Source organism: Lathamus discolor, chromosome 1 (assembly GCF_037157495.1).
Source record: "Lathamus discolor isolate bLatDis1 chromosome 1, bLatDis1.hap1, whole genome shotgun sequence".
Classification (NCBI taxonomy): domain Eukaryota; kingdom Metazoa; phylum Chordata; class Aves; order Psittaciformes; family Psittacidae; genus Lathamus; species Lathamus discolor.
The window spans coordinates 77988891-78010509 of record NC_088884.1 but is presented as its reverse complement, the minus strand read 5'-3'; the positions used below and the strand labels follow the sequence as shown (position 1 = coordinate 78010509).

At 39.1% G+C, this 21619-nt stretch overlaps 1 protein-coding gene across 6 annotated transcripts in view; it reads left to right on the top strand.

Moving 5' to 3' along the window:
• BICD1 (BICD cargo adaptor 1) overlaps positions 1-21619 on the top strand; it is a 172634-nt gene that overhangs the window by 134920 nt on the left and 16095 nt on the right. For 2 of the 6 annotated variants that reach the window (XM_065681696.1, XM_065681714.1), the window contains exons 6-7: positions 6114-6265; positions 12553-12760. In XM_065681696.1, the coding sequence (XP_065537768.1) occupies positions 6114-6265; positions 12553-12760 (360 nt within the window). Of the gene's footprint in view, positions 1-6113; positions 6266-12552; positions 12871-13846; positions 14038-14195; positions 14205-21619 lie in introns of those variants that run through there. The other 4 variants (XM_065681723.1, XM_065681678.1, XM_065681704.1 and 1 more) reach the window with 4 other exon arrangements.

Here is a 21619-nt window from a genome sequence, read left to right as displayed (position 1 = left end):
TCATCTAAAGCCAGTGCAGTGATGACCACATGGGGGCATGAATGCTGGTTAACAGCTTGGGATACTATTAGCTGACGACAGGGGTGGGATTTCAGTGTTAAAATTCCCAATAGTCAAGTAGTCTGAAGCTACAGTTTCAGGTTTAATTGATTGTTGGATCTCTAACTGCATTCCTAGAGTACTGGGGATTTTTAAATTGAAGCAATATTTCAGTATATGTTAAGTCTTTTATCGCATTTCCCCCCTCCAATACGACACATGTTAAATATTAATTCAAGTAATTAGATACCATCTCCAGCTAAGCAGTAACAGCTCTGAGCAATTATATGTGGATTTTCCATGTAATTAAAATGTAATTAAGATGTAATTGAAGTATATGGATTTAGATTCCAGATTAAAGTTTTTTCTATTAGCATAGGGCCATCATTTATTTTCTGATGCTACCAGAGGATCTAGTTCAGTCTTGCTATTTTATTGCTGTCAGATATAAAGCATCATCCTAAAGTGTGCTCACTGAAATGGAAAAGATAGATTTGCTGAGTAAGGAAATGCTATTAACGAAAATTTTATTTATTGGGTAAGCAGCATAGATACTGGTAGCTGTATAGCTGGGTATAAAATCTTGCAATACTGCTTATGCAAAACCAAGTATCAACATCCTCAAACTTTCAAGTTAAGAGACATAATAGTATAAAAGGGACAGAGACATTTAAAGTTATAGGGTGAGGTGGGGGATTTCTGTAATTCCCTGGCAGTACTGCCAGCCTCGAGTGATGGTTGTATCCCAGGACCCAAAGCACATCTCACTTTCAAATAATAGGGGTGAAGATGCACCCCTTTGGGTTCTTCCCCTCCACAATAATGTTTATGCAGCTATAAGCTGGGGATGTTTTTCCCTATGGGTTTTCACTTTAGATGTCCTACAGAGGACATCTGGTTCAGTTTTTCACATTTGTTCAAGAATCACAATTGCTAGAACTCTGATTTTTATTTTTTTTATTATTTTTAAAAAACCCAAATGATTAAACAACCTTTTCCAAGCCTTAATGAAGCTGACATTAGTACGAAACTATGTATTTTCATCCCTTACATAGCATGGTAGGACAGTGCTGGTGCTCAAGGTAGCAGGGGAGATCTGTGGGAGGCCCCTTGGAGAAGTAAGCTTTCAGCTAGTGGGAGTTTGGATGCCCTGGCCTGTCCTCAGCCTCCAGAGAGGCCACATCACATCTCTGCTTTTTAGCAATACTATTTCAAAACACCTGTTAGCGCTCCAGAGATGCTTCAGGTGGTGCTGTTTTGGTTGGAGTAATATGGTGAAAGCAAGATGAGCACAACCAAATGCACTGTAAAAATGGCAAGACTTGGCCTTCCTACAGCATCTTGCCATTCAGATTTAGTGGGAAGACCAGCAGCAGGTCCCCAGGTCTGGTGTTTTGTGCTGTACTTAAGTAGTGAAATCATACCCTTAACCATGGGAGCTATGTGGTGCTATTGGTGACCACCAGTAATATTTTCAAGTAAGCATTTTAGTGTTAGGCTGGGCTGCAAATTGGCTATGCACAACTCTAAAAAGAGAGCAAGATATAGTCTAAGACGCTGCCCAGGAAAATGAATTATTAAAGCAGTTGCTCAAGATAGCAAGGCACATAGATCTTGCTAACTTGTTTGCTTACCTTGTCTTGATTTATGCATCCATTTATTCATAGCTGTAATTACTGTGTCAGCACAAGTTTTGTAGAGCAAACCCAAGTAGCATTAGCATTAACAAGTAGCATAAATTGTAAAATAATATCAAATTAATTATATTAGGACCAGATCAATAGTGGTTGTGATTTTGATTCCTAAAAACATACAGAAAGCAAAGCTGCCTATGAGGGTAATTTAATATCCTGAAGTTCTGATTGAAAAATGATTGGTTGTTCTCTTAGTGCATTAGTTTGATGGGAAGGAGTTGAGTCAGCAAGACCTTCACATCTGGATTGACCATAACTATGACGTCTTCAGCTTCCGTAACTGAGATATACATAAAAGTCCTTGAGAAACAATAATTTCATAACTCCAGACATATGGTATATCATCTATAAATAAGTGCCCTGATATTATATAAACAGAACACAGTAGAATTTCTGCTGGGAAAGTGAGGCTGGGTGGAAAGGTCCGGTACCATGATGAAAAAATAAAGCACTTGCCACTTGTAGGACTTCATATTCTTTCAGCAACAATTTTTTTACTTGGTCTACTTCTCACACTGCTAATGTAAATTAAGTGAGAGACAGTCTTCTTAGACTGTAAATATATAGAGAAAATGAGATTTGTTCATGGATTTCAGGCTTAAGGTGGCAACCTTTATAGACAGGTGAAGTAATCAAACATCTCTTCTGTAAGAATCAGAAGGGGAATGAAAAGGATGCCATTATTTCTGGCAATGGCTGGGGTCCTGGGACTTGAGTGTATGTACACCCTTCAGCCTGTTCAGCTCCGTGACTGAGTTTTGGGGAAGGAGGGGCTGAGCTCTGCATACCCCAGCTCTTTTTTCCTTGTTAGTGTTTCAGCCCCGCATGAGTCCAGGTGTGGAGCTCTTTGCTCACTCCCAGCCTTGCTGTCAGCTCCAGGTGACTACTTCTGCACAGCAAACATTGTGTGCTTTGTGAGATGTTAATCCTTTGTCTGCAAGGTGGCTGGGTGGCTGGTGGTTCATTTGTCCAGCTCTAGAGCATTACTGGTCTGATAGGAGTGTCATTGGCCCCTCTCCTGTCTTACTGCATTATTTACTTCATTGAAGAATATTCACACATTTTTCTGTGTCTTTATCTTTTTTTCTTGTGCTCCCCATTTCCATGTGTGTTGATCATAGGTTGCATTTTTATGCGGAGAAAATGCCTCTGATGTCTCTGGCACAATTTTGTAGTTAACCACAGCTTAAAAACAAGTGCTGGCGAGATGTTAAAAACAAAGACAGGTCCTGGGCATCTCCTTTTTTCTGGCACCCACTACTTGCAGATAAAGACTGTTATTTGCCCCATCCTTCCTTTCAGAGCACTCTCTCAAAGCACCTTTCACCCCACGTCTTCAAAATCTAGATTATCCCACAGAACTGGTTTCAGACACAACCACATATATAGCCCTCGATGGTTACAGTTTTGGAGATTGGCTCTGAAGGGGGAACAAATAGAAATTGTTTAGTGTAGAGCTGGTGCTGGAGGAAAAGTAACATGAAGCTATGGCTTCAGTTCATTTTGTCCCTGTTACTACTGGCACAGTCTAACAGTAGAGCTGAGGTGACCAGATACATAGACACCTCTCAAAATTGGAATCCAAGCTGCCCTTGTCCCCCCCAGCCCTGCTCCCCATTACACACTGTGGCTTCTGGGTGCTTCAGGCAAATTTTCTGCATCTTCAGGCTCCCCAGACTGGCTCACAGTAAGCATAAAAGAAAACCACCTGGTGTACAAAGGGTAGGGATGGGGATAGGCTGGGTAATTATACATTTGGTGGCAGCTAGCCAATATAGATCAATTTAGCTGCATTGTGAAATGGCAGCCGCTGAGCCAAGGAGTCCAACAGCAGTCAGCTTCAGTCAGCATCGAGGTCCTAAACTGATGAGCTGTGGATAACCTGAGCACCTACACTGTCCAGTGCTCACTGGCTCATACAAGGACCCTTTGAGTGTGCTTTGCCACACACTGAAGTGATGCACTGCTGCTCTGCTGGCCCTGGTTGCAAGATTCCAAGAGAAGCTTCCCCACCTTGCTTCTCCCTTCTTTCTTTTGCCTATTAAAAATATGGTTTTGTTAGTTTTATTTGCTTCTCTAGTAGAGCAATTGTGCCCATTCATTCTTCACTTAGGAGACTTTCAGAAAGGAGACTCTCAACAGCCTGCAAAGGGGTATGTTCAAAAGCTTGTCTGGTGTGTGGAGAGCCACCAGGCACTTCTAATACATTTTGCAATCTATGCTTAGTTTTCTGTACGGAAGACTCGGGAAGAAAAAAAGGTATGACAGTTTGACACAGTCCTTCCTCTGTTACCCTTATTCAACAAGTAAATTGTATTTCTAAGTTATTGTTCATCCTGTAGTGTGTCCATTTAATTTACCCTGACATCTAGACTAAAAAGCAGGGATCACAGTGACCTGTCTGATCATCGTGCAGTTTCAGTGACATATAAATTATTGTGTTTGCATGGAAGATGTAATCCCACTGCTGAAATATTTGAATGATTTGGGGTTTTTTTATGTCTGGCATTAAGTGGCACATATCTTGAACTCAATTTCATTCCTAAACAAAAGAAAATCTTTACACAAATTCTGCATACAAAGATGAGGTATGATAGGTTAAAGGACATGGGGCTGTACTTCTCTTACAAACCAAAGACATCTGAATTCCTGCCTTGGAGGCAAAGCAGAACTCAATTTGAGCTACAGAGTCCACCTGTGCGCTCAAAAATTACTTCAGCCTCATTAGTGACCTGAAAATTCTTATGTAAATCTGGTTTAATCGTATCTGTTAAACAGAAATTCATCTTCTGTTGCACCATTTCCTAAATTTCCCTTCAAAAAGAGCAGTTTTATTAAATAAAGTTAATCCTTCTTCTCCATGTTAATTTATGAGCGTTCATTTTCGCTCGTGGATGAAAACAGCTGACAATTTCTGCTTTATCCTGCCAGGGCATAAGATGGTGTCTGCCATCCTACGTTATACCAAAGCATATGTCAGCAAGGTTGAGAAAAGCTGCATTTATTTGAATATATCCCTAAGTAGCTGATTTTTTTAAACATGTATTACTGATGATTTAGAATTTGTCGTGGAAGAAACCATCTGTTTAAAATGGCAGGTAGTTACCAGTGACTTTAAAAAACCTCGTCTCAATGTAAGCGAGTGTGAAAGAAGAGAAAATGTTGTTGGTGAGTGTACAATTTGAAAAAAAATAATTAAAATATTTGAATGCTGCCTTTTCTAACTGCGCTAATTTCCCCAGACACAAATGAGTAGGGGTGTATTTTAGGAGGAGATGCTAATATGTTAAGAGACATTGTTAGTGAAAAATGTATTGAGTTTCAGAAAACTGAGTTTAAAATAGGTTTCTAGCTGCTTGGTCATTACCATGTTTTGTCACATCCCCTTGCTGATTGCTTTAAACTAATGTTCTTCTACACTTCTCTCCCCTGGTGATGGCTCAAGAACTTACAAGATCAACAGGGGAAATTGATTGCTGGTATGAAATGCTGCAGCTTATTATGCACTAAATGAAGTAAAAAACAACCATGAAAGAAACAACCATAATTCTCTCTGAACACTTTTTTTTTCATCTCATTCAATAGCAATAATTTTAAATGTCTCATGGCAACAGTAGGTATGAAGCCTCTGTAAAACCTGAAAAAGAAGACAAATGTAACTATTAAAAGCAGTAGGGCAGTAATCTGAAGAAATTTGAGGGATGAAATCGAAAAAAAGAAAGGAGAAAGCATAAAAAATGAAGGAAAACATTGCTTTGCTCTTAAGTGAAAATTGTGTTTTACAGTTATTTTCATTCTTTTTTTGTAGTGCCAAAATAACACTGGTTTGCACAACAGTAGGCATTGCCTGTGCTCAGACATGAAAGAAAGCTGCCAGGTCCTGGCAGTCACCTTGCCTGGGGAAAGCCTCAGCTGACAGGATGCATGAGGTGAAACACTGTTAGTTCAACCCTTAGCTACAGAGGCCCAGTCTCATGTGCCATGCGTCCTGTTTGCAGCATGGTCAAGGGATACACCTAGTTCTTTACTGCAACCCAGACAACACTGTAAGCAGCTCCTTAAGCTGTAGAAGCTTACTTGCCTGAGCCCTTAACATACATCTGCACAGTTTTGCAGAGACCTTTAAGATGCTGAGTTGTTGCAAGCGCATAGAAATTGGCTTTGTCCTTCCAACTGCTTTCTCCTTTCTTACTGTCATGGAGTACATCTTAAAAGAAGACATTAAAGGGTGCAATGCAGTGGAGCTCCAATCTAGCTTGTTTTGACCATGTGAATGCAGGCAATCAAAAGTAAAATCAAGCATGGCATCTTAGCTGTAGGTATCTTATCTTAAAGAGCTATCTGTCTCATAAGCGTGTATATCCTTGTTTGTGTTTTCAGACAGCTGAAGTGGCACTAGCCAATTTGAAGAATAAATATGAAAATGAAAAAGCGATGGTGACTGAAACCATGACCAAACTGCGGAATGAATTAAAGGCTTTGAAGGAAGATGCAGCAACCTTCTCATCCTTGAGAGCAATGTTTGCAACTAGGTAAGGGAAATAGTGTTACTGCCTGGTTTGGCTCTGCAAAAGAAAATACGTGTGTGCTAAGTGAGAATAGATTTAGATGTTGGATGTTTAGGAGGAGAGACAGAAACTGTTTTCTGCAAGGTCAGAGGTTTGCCGGATGAAGGTGAATGAGTCTTAGAGTGCACACTGTGCAAAACCTGCAAGCTTTCAAGTGCTACCGAGATGGGTGTCTTGGAAGATAAAAGCTGGAGAATAGCAATGTCAGTATAACCTTGAGTGAAGTGTTATAAATGCCAATATATGCCTGCAGTATATTTGCATTTATAGAGCTTTTTAAAGTGGAAATCAAATAGTAGATCTATGTGGCTGATTTTCACATTCAGAAGTACGCAATGACTCTGCCATGTAAAGCTATTGTACGGCAAATGATGATTTTCAGAATCCCATGTTTTCATTATCATGAGATTTAGTACTTACCACTAGTAAAATCTATTCCATCAACCACACTATGCTGTAATCCAGCACTAATAATTGTGAGGCCAGTGCAATTTCCCACTCCAGCATGAATTCTTATATTTTCCTGCTGTGATATCCAATTTTTTATCTTCTCCTTCACAGGATAAAAGTTTCACTTACCTTCTGTAACATAGTTCCTTCTGGCAGGACAGTCATTACTCATGTCTCATCTTTCCTTCTCTCCCAGCTTCTTAAGAGGAGCTTTTGGTTTTAGCTGCTTTATAAAAGGTTACCTAAAACTAATTTTTATTTTAAAAATCCAACAGTTTCATCAAAAAAATTCTTAATTCCCAAATATGCATGGAAATTAGTATCCTCAGGTTATCAAGGCTTTCTCCCCACCTTGTGGTCAAACACAATGCAGATTTCTTGCTAGTGCTTTAGCCCATAAGCAATAAGATGTCTTTGTGCCTCTTGCCGACTTTTCCCCAGTATATGGTTTATAGGTACCATCTCACCTCTTCCAGCCTTCTGAGGTCCTCTGTTGCTTAGTGACAGTAGCTGCAGCAGCTGTGAGACGTGGACAAAAAGGAGAAGGGACATTTACATGCCATGACATTGGTGCTGTGTACAAGTTCATCATAGGTTCATTGTCAGAAGAGTATGAGTAGTGCCATAATTGAAATGAAGAACCTCAGCATGTGGTGTGAACCAAGGTAGTTCCATTGATTTCATTGGCATCTGAAGATTTTCTTCTAGAATGGAAAGTTGGGTGCGTGTATTCAAAATGCATGTGTTGATCTTTCTTTGCAAGCTCATTACTCTAGGGGATATGTGAATGTGCTAACTCTATAAGACTTCCTGGAAGGCTACTAACTCCAGAGGAAAGGAGTGGCATCATGAGCATAAAGCTAACAAGGGTCTTGCATGGAGCATAAACCATCTACCTACAGGTTAAAAAAAGACTATGAAAATTTAGAAGTTGTTACTTAAGAGGATGGTAGGTTTCTCTTCTATGAATGGTAAAGGGAATTTGGTGACTTGCTGAGTTGCATATTTCTACTTTGTAAATGTCTAATGTCAGTAGATATAAAGCCCACCCAAAACATCTGCTGTTGTTGGTAAACTCCATGCAGTAATGGTTAAACACTCAGTGCATGGCTTGTGAAATATATCTATCTCTGCTCTTGAGGTAGTTAAGGTTTGCTCATTGTTTTCTGAGCACAGGTATAAAAAGTAATTCACTGCAAGGTCTTGAACATAAATGTACTCCTATAGATTTTTCTGTTGTAAAATATTCCTTTTTCTTCATTAGCCTGGAATATTATGGCCTTTATAATTAAATCAATTTTCCTAAATGTTCAAATAATTGACTTATACTGAATAGTCCATTTGGAATAGCATTTGTTTAAATGACAGAGAGCTAATATGCTCTAGATGTCTGTTGAAGAAGAGAAATCCGTTTGAAAAAGACTGTAAGATTCTCTATGCAGTAACATTAGATGCAATAGCAACCTTCAGCATAAAAAAGCAATTATTTAGTCTTCCGTTGAATAAAACAGTGGTTTCCATGGTTATCCTACGTCACATGGTACTTCTAAATTTGTATTGTAGGGAGAACATCTCTCTGATAGTAGAATTATAGATTTGAAAATAATTTCATATACTGTTTGATAGAACAATAGCTTTTCTCTTTCATAAGCCATTCTTTTCTGTTCATTTAGTCCACAAATGGATGTGCATTCTGGTGCTGAACTGTATGGTTTCTTCTTCAAATGCACGGGATAAAGATCGTATCATGTTATAAGCACAGCACAGTTGTTTCTGGTCTGAACAGCAAAGATGACACTTTTCTTCAGAGCTCCACTATGCAGAAAGGAGGAGGCATCCTTTCCCTTTGTTCTTCTGTGATACTTCTGCATCCTTCCATGCTCTAAGTTCTTTCTTCAGTTTTTCTCTCCTCCATCTCAGAAGTCCTTCTGTCCTGCTCGTATTTCTACTTTTGCAGTTTTTTCTTCTGGGAGTGTTTTTTTCCCAATCCAAAATCTGTTTCTCATCCTTACAACTTCATCCTTCACTCTTCATTACCCTTGTGATCCCTTTCCGAATTCACTTCAGACCTGTCAAGTTGCACTTAATACAGTTCAAGCTCCCTTTTCCCCAAACACCTCCCTCAAAAAAGAAAAAGCAATAATGTGTAAAACCTCTTTTCTGTGGGATATATGGGGTTGGCAGAGCAGATTTGAAGTTCCTGTTCAGTGCCAGGGTCATGTGCTGTCCACCAGACTTGCAGCTCCTGCTTTTACCCTGGTTATTTTGTCCTGGCCTGCTTCTGGTAGTTCCAGGCCAGAAAAAGCAGTGAGAGCTTTTCCTGCCCCTCCTGTTACTTCCCCTCACTCCAACCCTGAGTTGCTGACCCAGGGTGGGAGCTGTGGGACTGTGAAGAGACAAGTGGTCAGCTCTCATCCAGAGGGCAAATGAAAAGCAGTCTTTAGAACATTAGATTCCCAGCCTAGGGTAGGTGTTGCCCTGGGAGAAGAAGAGAAGTCTCATGCTGAAGGAGAGAAGGAACTACTTTTAAAGCAGGAACTTAAGGGGATTCAGAAAGCTATTTTTACTGAGTCCCTACACATACTTGCTTTTGCAGCCTAAATAGAGTTACTCAAAAGGAGAAAATAAGACCTATTACCTGTTATGTTGCCGCCATCCTGACAGCGCATGCATTGATTCTGTTCTCCATCCATCAAGACATTTTCTTACGATTAATGTTTAAACGACTGTGCTAAAGAGATGAAATAGAAAGTTTGGACAGGTCCTAGATGAGAAAGCATTTATTAACAGAAGCGTATTATATAGCTAAAGGAAGGATCTGTCAGTGTCACTGGTTTTTAGCTCAAGCTTGGCTATGATTTATGTTACCTAAATTACACATAAACCTGTCTCAGTATTTGGTTTGCGTTCCTAGAGAGATAAATGGAACTAGAAATCCCTTAAACGGCTATATAAGCTTCTTGGATCAGTTCATATAAAGTAAGCAGGCTGGTGTGTCTGTCTGCTTCCTTTCTGAGACAAGAGAAATAGGTGAAATCTTGACTTTTGTGCTGGTGATAAGTAGTCCAGCAGACAGCAAGATAACAGCACTGTTTGTTTAATAGTCACTTGCAGATTAAACGTGTCCTGAGGCAAGGAAGAAACTGGCAAAGATCTCTGACTCAAGAGGAAATAACCTAACTTCTTTTGTTCACTTGTATTTTGAGTTCCTCAGAAAGCCCAAATCAGAGCCCTAGTGCATCCTGGAGCCCTGCTTGGTCCACAGTGGTCTGTGCCATGCTAGAATTCATCTCTCTTAGGAGCTCTTGACCTTTTTCTTCCTCAATATTCTGTCAAGACTTCATGAGTGTTTATAAAATGTGTGGGCAAAAACGCAACATGGATGTGTGTAATGCTTTTTTTTTTTTGCTTTTTTAATTAGAAACATTTTTCATTTTATCCCACACTTGCACATAGCAGGGAATATTTCAGTAAAGAGAAATGAGTCTGTTAATTCAGCAGTTTCTAAAGTTAATTATGGACTGATCTAGGTTTAACCTTTCTGAATGCTGTTTCTCAAAACACCCCAGATGCTTGAGCAACAAAACATAGAGACAATGGACCATGTGTTTGTGAAAAATAATAGGAAACTTGGAGTCATAATGGAGGTCAGATGACTGGAACCACCCAAACACTGTGGTGGACTGCCAAAAATGCAGGGTCACTGTTTTGGGGAAACTTCTAGGAGGGGAATATAATTAATCACAACAGTTGGAAAATGTTGTAGTAACAAGATTTGTTTTGTCTAGAGTTTGAGGTCAACTATCAGCATCTAGTATATCAGTATATCCAGGTTTCTAGGGCCACCTTGCTATATAGTTCATAGCAGGTACTGAAGTCTGCTTTAGTATTCCACCTTCATGGAGCTTGTTTCTTAACTGCTGAATTATGCTGTTTTACAAAGCAGATGGCTAAATACCAGGAACACATCCTAAGGCCTGAGAAAACCAGTCTTTTTCCAAAATAAAAATTGGCTTATTGTGATAGTAAAGCAAAGCAGTTCCTTCTTCTAGTGGCACTGTGCTACAGGTTGTTGCTGCAATTGTTACTTTTTAACATTTTCAACAGAAAACATATTTGGAAAAAAAGAGGTGTCTCCTAGACAAAAAGGAAGTCAGGAGAGAGTAAGAGACACGGATACAGGATCCACCTGGTTACAAGAATGAGCCTTTAAAACACTGATAACACAGACATTATAGTAATTCCTATTTCAAATTAATTTAATCTCCGGAATGCCGATTTCATTCTAATGCCTCTGTCAAAAAGCTGAGTGAAGCATTGATAGACATCTCACGGCCTGGAGCAGAAATAGGTGTGCAAGTTGGTTTTAAGCCAGATGTTTCAGAAGTATCTCCTCAAGGCTTGACTAGAGACAGTTATGCTTATTAAGGTCCTGTAGAAGAAAAGAATACTGAAACTGTAGATGTAACTATGTCTGACTTAGTAATTTTGCTTCCAGTGCTGGAATTATTCAAAAGGAGAGTTATATATATAGAGTGAGTGTGTGTGAAGAATGACAATGAATTTTTGAGTATACTTTATTTCTGTTTCCCAAGGAGAAGGTTAAAGTTTCACAGAAATTATTTCCCCCCCTCAGTCTGCAATAATTCAAGTTTATTGCATCACACATTTTGAGAAGAAAAGTATTTTCTATGCTTGTTTTCTGAGTGATACTGGTAAAGTTAAATCCTCATCCATTACACTACTGTAATTGCATAGCAAAGCTATTTAGATTTATACAGCTCATGTGGGGGGGAGATTTGGTGAAAGCGGCAACATTTCACATTAAAAACTCTTGATGTTGCCACAAATGTCCAAAGGTCAGACAGTAGTGCTGTGGTTCATTTGTATACATTTATCAGTCCTGGTTCTTACTGATTGGCTGGTCTGTTGTTCAAAAACTGAAGCTATATCACTTCAAAAAGTTACTAAGACTACCCTGCTAAGCCTTGCTCTTCCTGTTGACTTTAGGAATCATTATTTAGGGTGGAACTAAATTGAATTCAGCCTTCAATGCTAACCAAATCATGAGAAGGGTGGGTTTATTTCAAAATCTGTCTCAGAGAGATCTAAATCAAATGAAAAAAAAAAACCCAACAGGTTTTCATGCAGATAAAAGAGGCTGAGGGTTAAAAAGGCATAGGTGACCATAGCAATGGATAACTAAGCACACCTCCAAGAAATTCAACAGTAAATGTGAAATAACTTCCAGGTGTGGGATTTCCTGAATAGTACCTCTCTGATCAGTTAACAATGCTAAACAACTGAGGGCTTTTGATGTCACAAAATCTCACGTTAAGCATTCAAAGTACTTGCAGTCTTTTTTTCACTGTTTTTTATAATGTTTTGTTGAAGTGGATATTACTGTCTATGGAAAATAATATTATCTAATTAGTAGACATGGGTTAGCAGAAACAGCACCCAGTACTGTTATTTGTGGAATAATCTGGAGATTATTCCACAATAATAAGCCTCCACTCCAATTGCTCTTTATCTGCATTGGAAACATACTACATTGTCATAGGCTCCTCTGATATATAGATACAGGTTCTTTTGCTGAACAGGAAGCAATGTCATTCAGATCCAAGTCTATATTCATTCAAAGTGGGAATGGAAGAATTCAGGCTGTCTGCTTCCAGGATTAGGTTTGGCAAAAGCTTGGGTCAGGTTCTGCCCCTGTAACTGCAGTCCAGGAATGCAGTCACTGGTAGGGTTGGTGCTTGGACCACTTCCCCAGATTTCTGCCTTGTTTGTTTTCTCAGGTGTGATGAGTACGTCACACAGCTGGATGAGATGCAGAGGCAGCTAGCAGCTGCGGAGGATGAGAAGAAGACCCTAAATTCTCTGTTGCGCATGGCTATCCAGCAAAAACTTGCCCTTACTCAGCGACTGGAGGATTTAGAGTTCGACCACGAGCAGTCCCGACGCAGCAAAGGCAAGCTTGGAAAGAGCAAGATCGGCAGCCCTAAAGTAAGTGAGGAGGCATCAGCCACCGTGCCAAGCATAGACACTTTCCTCCTGCATAGTCAGGGCCCACAGCAACCAAACTTACTGGTCAGCAGTGGCACTCAGAGGAAAAGGTATGCATGCAGTGATCTTTACAGTACAGTGCAGTGGCCAGACTTTCATTAAGTCGTTCACTGAATTGTAAACATTATAATTCTTTTTTTATTATTATTTTGTTCTTTTTCTTTCCATTCTTTTACTGGGGAAAAGGAGGTGGGGGGGATATGAATATGAAATTCAAAGCCTGGCAACTTGTGGTTCCGATCTACCTATTCACTATGTCATTTCCTCCTCTTTAATGCAGTGTTTTGAACTATATTCTGTCAGTGTCTCAGTGCATCTTGTATGTCTTTAATATCAGTGTGAATGTATTTTCTTTAACAAGTTTTCCTTAAGTGTTCCTTGAGGTTTTCTATAATGAGCATCTGAAATAAAAAAACGATTGTGCTCCATGAGCATTTCAGCGCTTAACACAAAAGAAACTGCATCTCTTTGTTAAGCTCTGGTGCTCACTTGTTCTTTATCAGTACGAAAAGAACATGGATATGTTCACTCAGATCAATTTTTCTACACGGGAGCAAGCAGCCTTTTGAAGGGGGTTGGCTGCCATTCATAACCTAATGCAAATATTTTGCTGTTCAAGCAGCGAGTTCTTTTCTTGTGACTGCCCTGCCAAAGCTCTACAGGTGTGGGGATCTCCACGGTTCTGAAGATGAAGAGGATTCTCTTTTAGAGAAGTCCTGCGTAATCATTACCTTTTCTTGCGTGCTCTAGTCACAATTCAAAAACCAAGAGAACATTCAGGGAGCCTTGTAGATGTTGACTCCAGGATGCTGAGATATAGCACAACCTCATCTCCTCCCCTAATATGAACCAGGATTTCCAATGCAGGCCAGGTGCCCTGCTGTGGAAATGACATGGGGTGGCAATACTAGTTGTTTTTTACCTGTTAAGCAAATTAACATGATGTTGTCATTTGTGAGGCTTTGAAAGGTAATTAAAGTAAAACTCTTTTGTTTCCATATGTATTTTTCTTGGATCTCCTGCAAGACTATTCTCACCTTCCCTTTGTGATCAGAGCCATCCCAGGACTTCAGGGACCTACCTCCAGAAATTATTAAGAGCCCCCCCTCATCCCACCTCCACAGAATCATATCTTCTGAGGGGCCCCCCTTCCATGAGTGAATTCATCCATGGGCACCGTCTCAGCAAGGAAAAAAGGTTAACCGTGGCCACACCAGGTAAACATTTTTTCCTTGGGTGCATGTGGTGCTGAGTGGTGAGCAAAGCAGGGGATTCTCCCAGCACTGCAGATGCAATCTAATTTGGGCATCTTCTTGAGACCTGAAAAGCAAACTGTCTCCTCCTGTAGCAGGAGATGACATTCTGCTGGCAGCAGCCCAAACTGGTTCCAGATGCAGTGGGGAAAGTCCTGCTGTGGTATCAGTGGGTTATGTCCCACTGGCATCCACAGAGGTTGCACCCCTGCACCTGGGTGGTACTTAGGCTGGTGGTTGTGTTGGTAGTCCCCATGGAAGTCATAAACCAAACAGGACAGAGGAGTCACATGTGTAAGGAGCAGCAAGGGAGCGATTGGCAGTGTGCAGGAGCCTACACAACATCCATCTTCTGCTTGCCCTGGAGGATTCAATCAGTTTTTTTCTAAAGTTAAAATCACAGAAGGTTTAGTTTATATAAATTGAGTCATGGAGTTTATCTTTGCAGGAAGATTTTGCTCTTCATTTCCTGCCAAAATTTAGTATCCACTGTGAACAAGGCGTAGAAAGGAAATACAAACTGGCATGCCATTTCAAAGGTTGTGACATCTTTCTTCTGACAACAAGCTGATAATTATTTTACTTCTGTGCCTGAACAGAACCTTTAAATGTGCACACTCTTGCGTGGTGGTAAATGTTTTCATTTTTTGTTTTGAAATTTGTCATACAAAAAACCCCATATGTAGAAAATATAAAAGCTAAAACCCATGAAGTGGTTTCTGCTCAGGTAAATGTTTATTCTGGAAAGCTGAGCAATACCCTACAGAACATTATCTCTCTGATTCAGTGCCAGCAATATCACAGCTGCCTTTGAGTAGTGCCATGCAAGTAACACCCACTCAGAGAACAAGTGTAAAACTGCAGAGTCTGAACAAGACATTTTCAGAAGGAGCATTACAACAAATAAATCAAAGAGCTGGCTCCCGGAGAGAAAAAGGCTGTGATGGGGAAAGAAGCGAAGACTTTAAAATATGTAAAATAAATGGTGCTGATCTTTCAGCAATTCCTTGGTATTCCACTGGGAGTGGAAGGCCACATGCTAATTTTCTATCCCATCAAAAGGAATCTGTTTCCTAAATACGGGCAGTTTCTCTTGAATTCTTTCCTCTTTATCCTACAACAGAATATGGATGATTTGCTTTCTGGTTGACACTTGAATCTCTTTAAAGGACTGGATTTTGTATTTTCTATATAGTCATACTCCCCAGTTTGCCCAAAAATGGCAATCTTCTAACATAAAATTTAGATGACTCTTCTAACTGTATTTGTACTTTCCATGAGAGTGTCAGGCAAAGGAGAACCAGCTTTTAATCCAAGGACTGGATGACCTTTGTATGTAGAACCCTGACTATATATTGTAAATGCAGTTTAGTGGTTGGAGGAAGTAATGAGTTAAAAAGTAACTATGCTAAAGCACAATTTACTTTTTTGCAAAATTATTAGTAAAATGATAAAATATGTAATCTTTGAATTTACTGATTTATGTTGCAATTGTCCTTATGAATCTACAGCAATCTCAGTTCAGTCTTTCTGAACACATTCTCAGAATTTTAGGTCATTACATGGCCTTAGTTTGAGCCTGAGACACTGAGAGGTTCGAACCAGAGATTTTTCTGAGCACTCAGATTCCACAGGGCCCGTGTTAGAATCAGGTTGAGGATTAGGCAGGAAATTTTTCAGCATTGTTCTTAACATTTTCTGGAAGATTTCTCACTGTTATTAAAAGATCAAAGGAATGATACACCAAGTAGGAGTTTTTTGCCATCTGTCTAATTATCTGTTTCCTGAAAGTAAGGAAGAGTGAAGGATGTTATTTTGCTGCTTTTATAGGGAATGTATAAAAGCCTTGTAGAGTTTCTGTTCTCAGGTGATTTGTGCGGTCAAGCAATCCAGCAAGAAATGTAGCAACCCACACCTGCGTCTTCATCAGAGAGGTTGCAAAAGAGCAGCATCCAAATTCAAGCACTATGGAGCAGAATATAGCTTGGCTTGAGGATTAGGAAAAGCTTCTTCACAGACAAGGTAATCAGGAATTGGAGCAGACTGCCCAGGAAAAGTGGTAGAATCATCTTCTCGGTGTTAGAAAAACGTGTAGACGAGGCCCTCAGTGACATGGTTTAGTTAGTGGTGAACTTGGCAGTCCTAGGGTAGTGGTTGGACTTGATGATCTTAAAGGTCTTTTCCAACCTAGCTGATTCTATGTGTCCTCAAGAATGGAGTAAGACTGATTGAAGCCTAAATTAAATTGAAACAAGTTTTGTTTGATTGGGTTTTTTTCTTTTCTTTTAAATTTGGGAACAGTTTCCTTCAAGTGAATATTTCATCCCTATGATGTCTGGGCTTCCTTTGTCATCAAGGGATGAGGGATATGCTGTACTGCTGTTTTAATATTTTCTTTCTGGATTTTGAGTTTTTTCAGAGTGCAGCATCTAGGATATGATTATCAGAAATGTTCTGCAAAAATGTAAACAGAAGTTTATTTTCCTTCTTATATATTTTTCTTAAAATAATGTTAAAGTGGAATTTATTAGGTAGGGCAAGGTTCTTGTCTTCATTTCCTCTTTCTTGCTTTTTCATCTTGTTTAGGCAGCATGAAGGTATGGGAAAGCATCTTCAAAAGGGTATTATGGGTAGAAGCCCTTTGTAGGAAATGAAGCTGTCTTTGCCCCTCCCCTCTTTTGGATGCAGGGTTTGGGAAAATGATTGAGAGAGGCTTAGACTGACACCACTCTCTGCAGCAGCAGCTGTCAGCAGAGGTGAGCCTGTGTACCTTACAGCGTTGGAAAGGTAGGGAGAATAAACTTTGGATAGCAGGTTTCTGTCTCCTTTCATTGTGTGGGGAAAAGGGTTTAAATTCAAGGTCTTTAGCTGTGTACATATTTTGTTTATTTAGGAATATTTTGCCAAAAATAGTTCCAGCTTTGCTTTTGAGCTTAAGTGCCACTGTCACAAATTTCCTCATGTATTTCTAAGCCTTGCGTCTATAGTGTATTCAGTACCTCAACTTTGCCTTTTTATGCACTTCTCAATTTTGAAACAACAGGACTCGCAGAAATGTAAAAGTAGATGAAAACACAGCTTCTTTTTAACATAATTATGGAAAAAGTCTCTTGAGGAACACTCAGCTCAGATCTGAATTTTGCTAGGAGGATGCTTTGTAGATCTTTATGATTGCTCAGGTCACACTGGGAACAGTTCTAAATATTTCTTGCTTCTTCTTTGTGAAGCAGTGTTATAGATCAATGAAGAAGAAAATCACCATAACTAGGATCTAGATACCTCTTTCTAGGATGATTTGTGTTACAGAATTTTATTCTGAATTCTAGTTCATGAACAATATGTATATACCTGTACATTAAGTGGAACAATTTGTTCTTGAAAAGCAGGGAGCGCAGTTAACTGAGCCACCGCTACTAAATAAGTTATGCATCCATATGATATTTCACTAGTCAGGTTAGTCTGCTCTGAATTACTCAGTCAGGTAAGTCTGATTTGCTTCATCCAAGCAATGCAAAGCAGCTGGAACATGAAAGCTTGTCACAACCATTATTTTTAAAAAACCCACCATTTCATTCTGACAACTCAAATTTACAGTCTGAGCGCAAATTGACCTTTGCCCCGTTAGAGATCCATGGGTGGTTCTTCTGAGTCCTTGGCCATAAATGTGTTGCATTTTTATCTATGGAGAATGTACTTGTGTTGATGGTGACCCTGCACCTGTCCAATGTCTCTGGGCTTGTGTAATCAGACAGGCTATTGGCTATTGCAAGGCTCATGCAGTAGTGATCTAATCTGTCACTCCTCTCTATGAAAAATGGATCTTATGTGTTTTTAACAGAATTTTTTAAAATCAAATGTAGGGTGCTTTTGGGGTTTTTTGTTTGTGTTTTTTCTTTTTACATGAACATGATGCTCTTCACAAAAAGGATAATTCAATCATTATTAACTATTATCTATGTTCACGTTTTGTTCTGCATTGTTCTATTTTCTGTGGGTTTTGTAAACGTGTGCCATATTTGTGTATATATGTGTTCATTGTTTAATGAGCCGTATTAGTGCATATATACAGATATATGTATATATTTTTCTGCTCTCGGGCCATGTCCTGCATCTCATATGCTCATTTAACTAAGCTTAATGAGCATTGTATATTTATGCCATTTCAAGCATGGTACATTGTCCTTGTGGAGACCGTTTTGAGTTTGGAACAGTATCCTTGCCAAGGACATTAGTTAGCTGTAACTGATGAAGAAGTCAGCTGGCTAAATGTACTTTTACCTCTTGGTGCCACTGTGAACAGGACCTTTTTGCTCAATGCTTTTCCTCTTTTGCATTTAACTTTCCAGTTACCACTGATGAGACCAAACCCATACATTTCATGCTGATCAATATAATTTAGCTATTACAGCATGAATTCACTGCAGTTCTACAAGTTTCACTTAATTTCTATTGGTATTTTTCTATATAAACAAAGCAGTTCCAATATAAAACCTATTTTTAATAGAAACCCCAATCTCTTTCTCAAAACAGTAAAGAAAAAAGAAAAAAAAAAAAAAGATTGCAGTGAAATCCATGCTTTACTGTTGTATATTTTCATTAAAAGGTTATTGACATTTTTCTCTCTGTATCTAAGTTGTGATGTCATTGCTGGATGGAATGGTTAATATTATCGTCATTTGTTGAAGTTCTCCAGTAAAATCTTTATTAGACTTCTAGTCATTTCTAACTAATCAGGTATGCAGGTGACACATCATATCTTTAAGTTGTGTCACCAGATATTTATTGCTTTCTATGAAAGTTTATGGCTTTGGAATCCAGTCTTAACAATTAACTAAAACAACTATTGAAATATCTTTATGTTGATAACAAACCCATCTGTCTTTATCTTCTTTTATGACAAGGTTTAATGTGGTTTCATGACTTACTGATTTTTACGTTCAGATATACAGGAATGTTCAATATTGTGCTCATCTCATAAAATAGACAAAGCTCAAGTGAGTCGATGTTTAAATTAGACATGCTGATATTTTAGCTCTCTAATAGAGCAGTTCCTTGGGCTGTTGTGATGTATGGAGTAAGCTCACCAGCAATTCTTTAATCAAGACTAGTACCCCTGATTGTAAGTATGTCCCTGTCTGAATTTTTAGGGCTATGAAACCTCATAATTGTACCTTAACATCTTTCTTCCAAAGCCTACTAAAGTCACTGTTCCCACTGACTTCAATTTTTGGATCAAGCCCTTCTTTAGCTGTAAAATAGTGCAAATATTTTCAGTGTGGATGTATTTGTGGCCATCTGAAATGTATCCTAGACACTTACATTTCCATGAAAGATGGGTAAACGCAAAGACAGAAGTGTGGCGATTTCTGTATTTTTAAGGCTTTTCTCTTCCTCTTTTGAAATGTTTAAAATGTGTGTGTCTTTTAGTATTTCATGAATCATCAGACCTTTCTAAATGTGCTTTTTATGAACTGTATATAAAAGAAAGGAACTGAATATATATTTTCATCCTTTACCATTTCCATTTCTGCTATTTACTAACCCATCATTTAGCGTCTCAGTAGATTTAATGAGGAATTATCTAGAACATTCACAAAAAACTTTTGTGAAATAACATAAACACATCATTATATAGAAAGTGTGAAAAAGCCTACAGAGCTGATAAGGAAACTCTTAATGTTTTTAATCTGTGACTAGAGAAAAATGCCTTTCGCTACTTTGGTTATTCTTAATATGAGCTACAGCAAAGGTCAAGACTAGGATATAGCTTTATCACTGTACTTTGAGCTAGTAGTCACGTTGCTGCTGAAGCACATGGACTGATGGTGGAACAGCTCTCTAGGTTGAGCATAATTCATGTCAGAAAAGAAAGTAGAAATCCAATCATGCAGAATAAGAAAATAAGGTGGAAACACTCTGCATAGTGTAGCTCTTGTATAGAAGAAATAACTCACTAGAACATAGCCAAGAAATCTGACATGTTCTGGAAACCCACTGAATCAGTGACCTACTAAACCATGTCTGTCTGTGTAATGCATCAGGTAGTGCACAAAGCTGTTAGTAATGCTCCATGAATAGGTTTGTAGAAATTACAAAGACAGATAGCATTTCTCTAAATCCTATAAGAAAATAGCAATTAAATCCCCTACCTCTTCCAAAAAACTCAATCACATGCTCTTATTCCTGAGAAGCATTTAACAGGAGGCTCTGTTATGTCTTCTCTGTCTGACCTTGTCCTGAAGGTAAAGAGCTGAGAGAAGGAGGAGCACAAGGAAGCTTCTGTCAGCTTGGAAGTGTAGAAACAGTGGGACCTTTGCAACGAAGAGAATGAACATGTGGAGATGATAGGAGACAAGGATTTTTAGATGCATCGTACTGCTGGCCTATTGCATCTTAATGCAATATGTCAATACTGCTGATTCCTCTAGCTCTGCGTGCAAATGAGAGTTCAGCAACATGCTTACATCTCTTAAACTTCATTCTTCAATTTTGGGGAAGACTAAGAAATAAGTAGTGGAAGAATTCATAGTTGTTGAAACTTCTCCAACCAACAATAACCTAAGACACCAAGTTTATCTGAATAATGAGATACAAGTTACCTGGCTATTTTCAAGACTTGACATAGAAATTTCATAGTAAATCAGCTTTATCATGAAGTAAGCCAAACTGATGATTGGTTGATAAATTTCTCTATCTCCAATCAACGATCTATTATTCAGTTTAATGGGAACAGAGGTAAAACTCAGTGGGAAAACTCAGAGAATGTGTGTACTGAAAAATGTCTGTGCAGGAGCTGATTTGTACTTGGTGAAGTTTATTAGGCTGCCTGCATGCTAGCTGTGCCAGAACATGGCTGGCTCTCACAGAGCTGTACAATGGCTCTGTAACATGGCTTAGTCCCCCTGCGCTGACCGTTTTGTTCCCAGGCCCAGATAGCCCAAGTCAGTCCTGCTGTGAGAGAACTGGGGTTGTTAAGGCCAGCCAGACTTCATGTGGAATCTATGTGGTTGTTCCACTGCAGTCCTCTCCTTCTCAGGACAGTCTGCAGAAACACGGAGCCGCACCCAGACTGACCAGCTGGGGCTGTGCATAGGACATATTGGGCAGATCCCAAACTGATCATGGAAGTAGGAAAAGGGAGAGAGACTCTTCTAATCTTTGACCTGTACCATTGTTTGTGTTTTTTTTCCAAAGGTAAGCCAGAGCTGTCTTCTCACCAGCTGTTCTTTGTGATAACCATTACCATTTGAAGTTCCTCTTGACCTTAAAGAAGGTCAAAGTTTTCTTGGCATCCGTTATACAGAGATAAATTATACGTGAAATCAGCTAGTAAACTAATTGTATAAACTTATGTCCTCAGCACTCCTGGATATAAATTGTTTTAGGACTTTTCTCATCCTGCCAAATTACAGTTTGAAAGCATCTCTATAAATCTCAACTCAGCCAGCTGGCCAAGTGTTTTAGTACCCTCTGCCCCATTCTTCTTGATATCTTACTTTTTTTTTATGGGTTTGGAAATTTTACCTGTTGCCCACTTTTGAGTAGA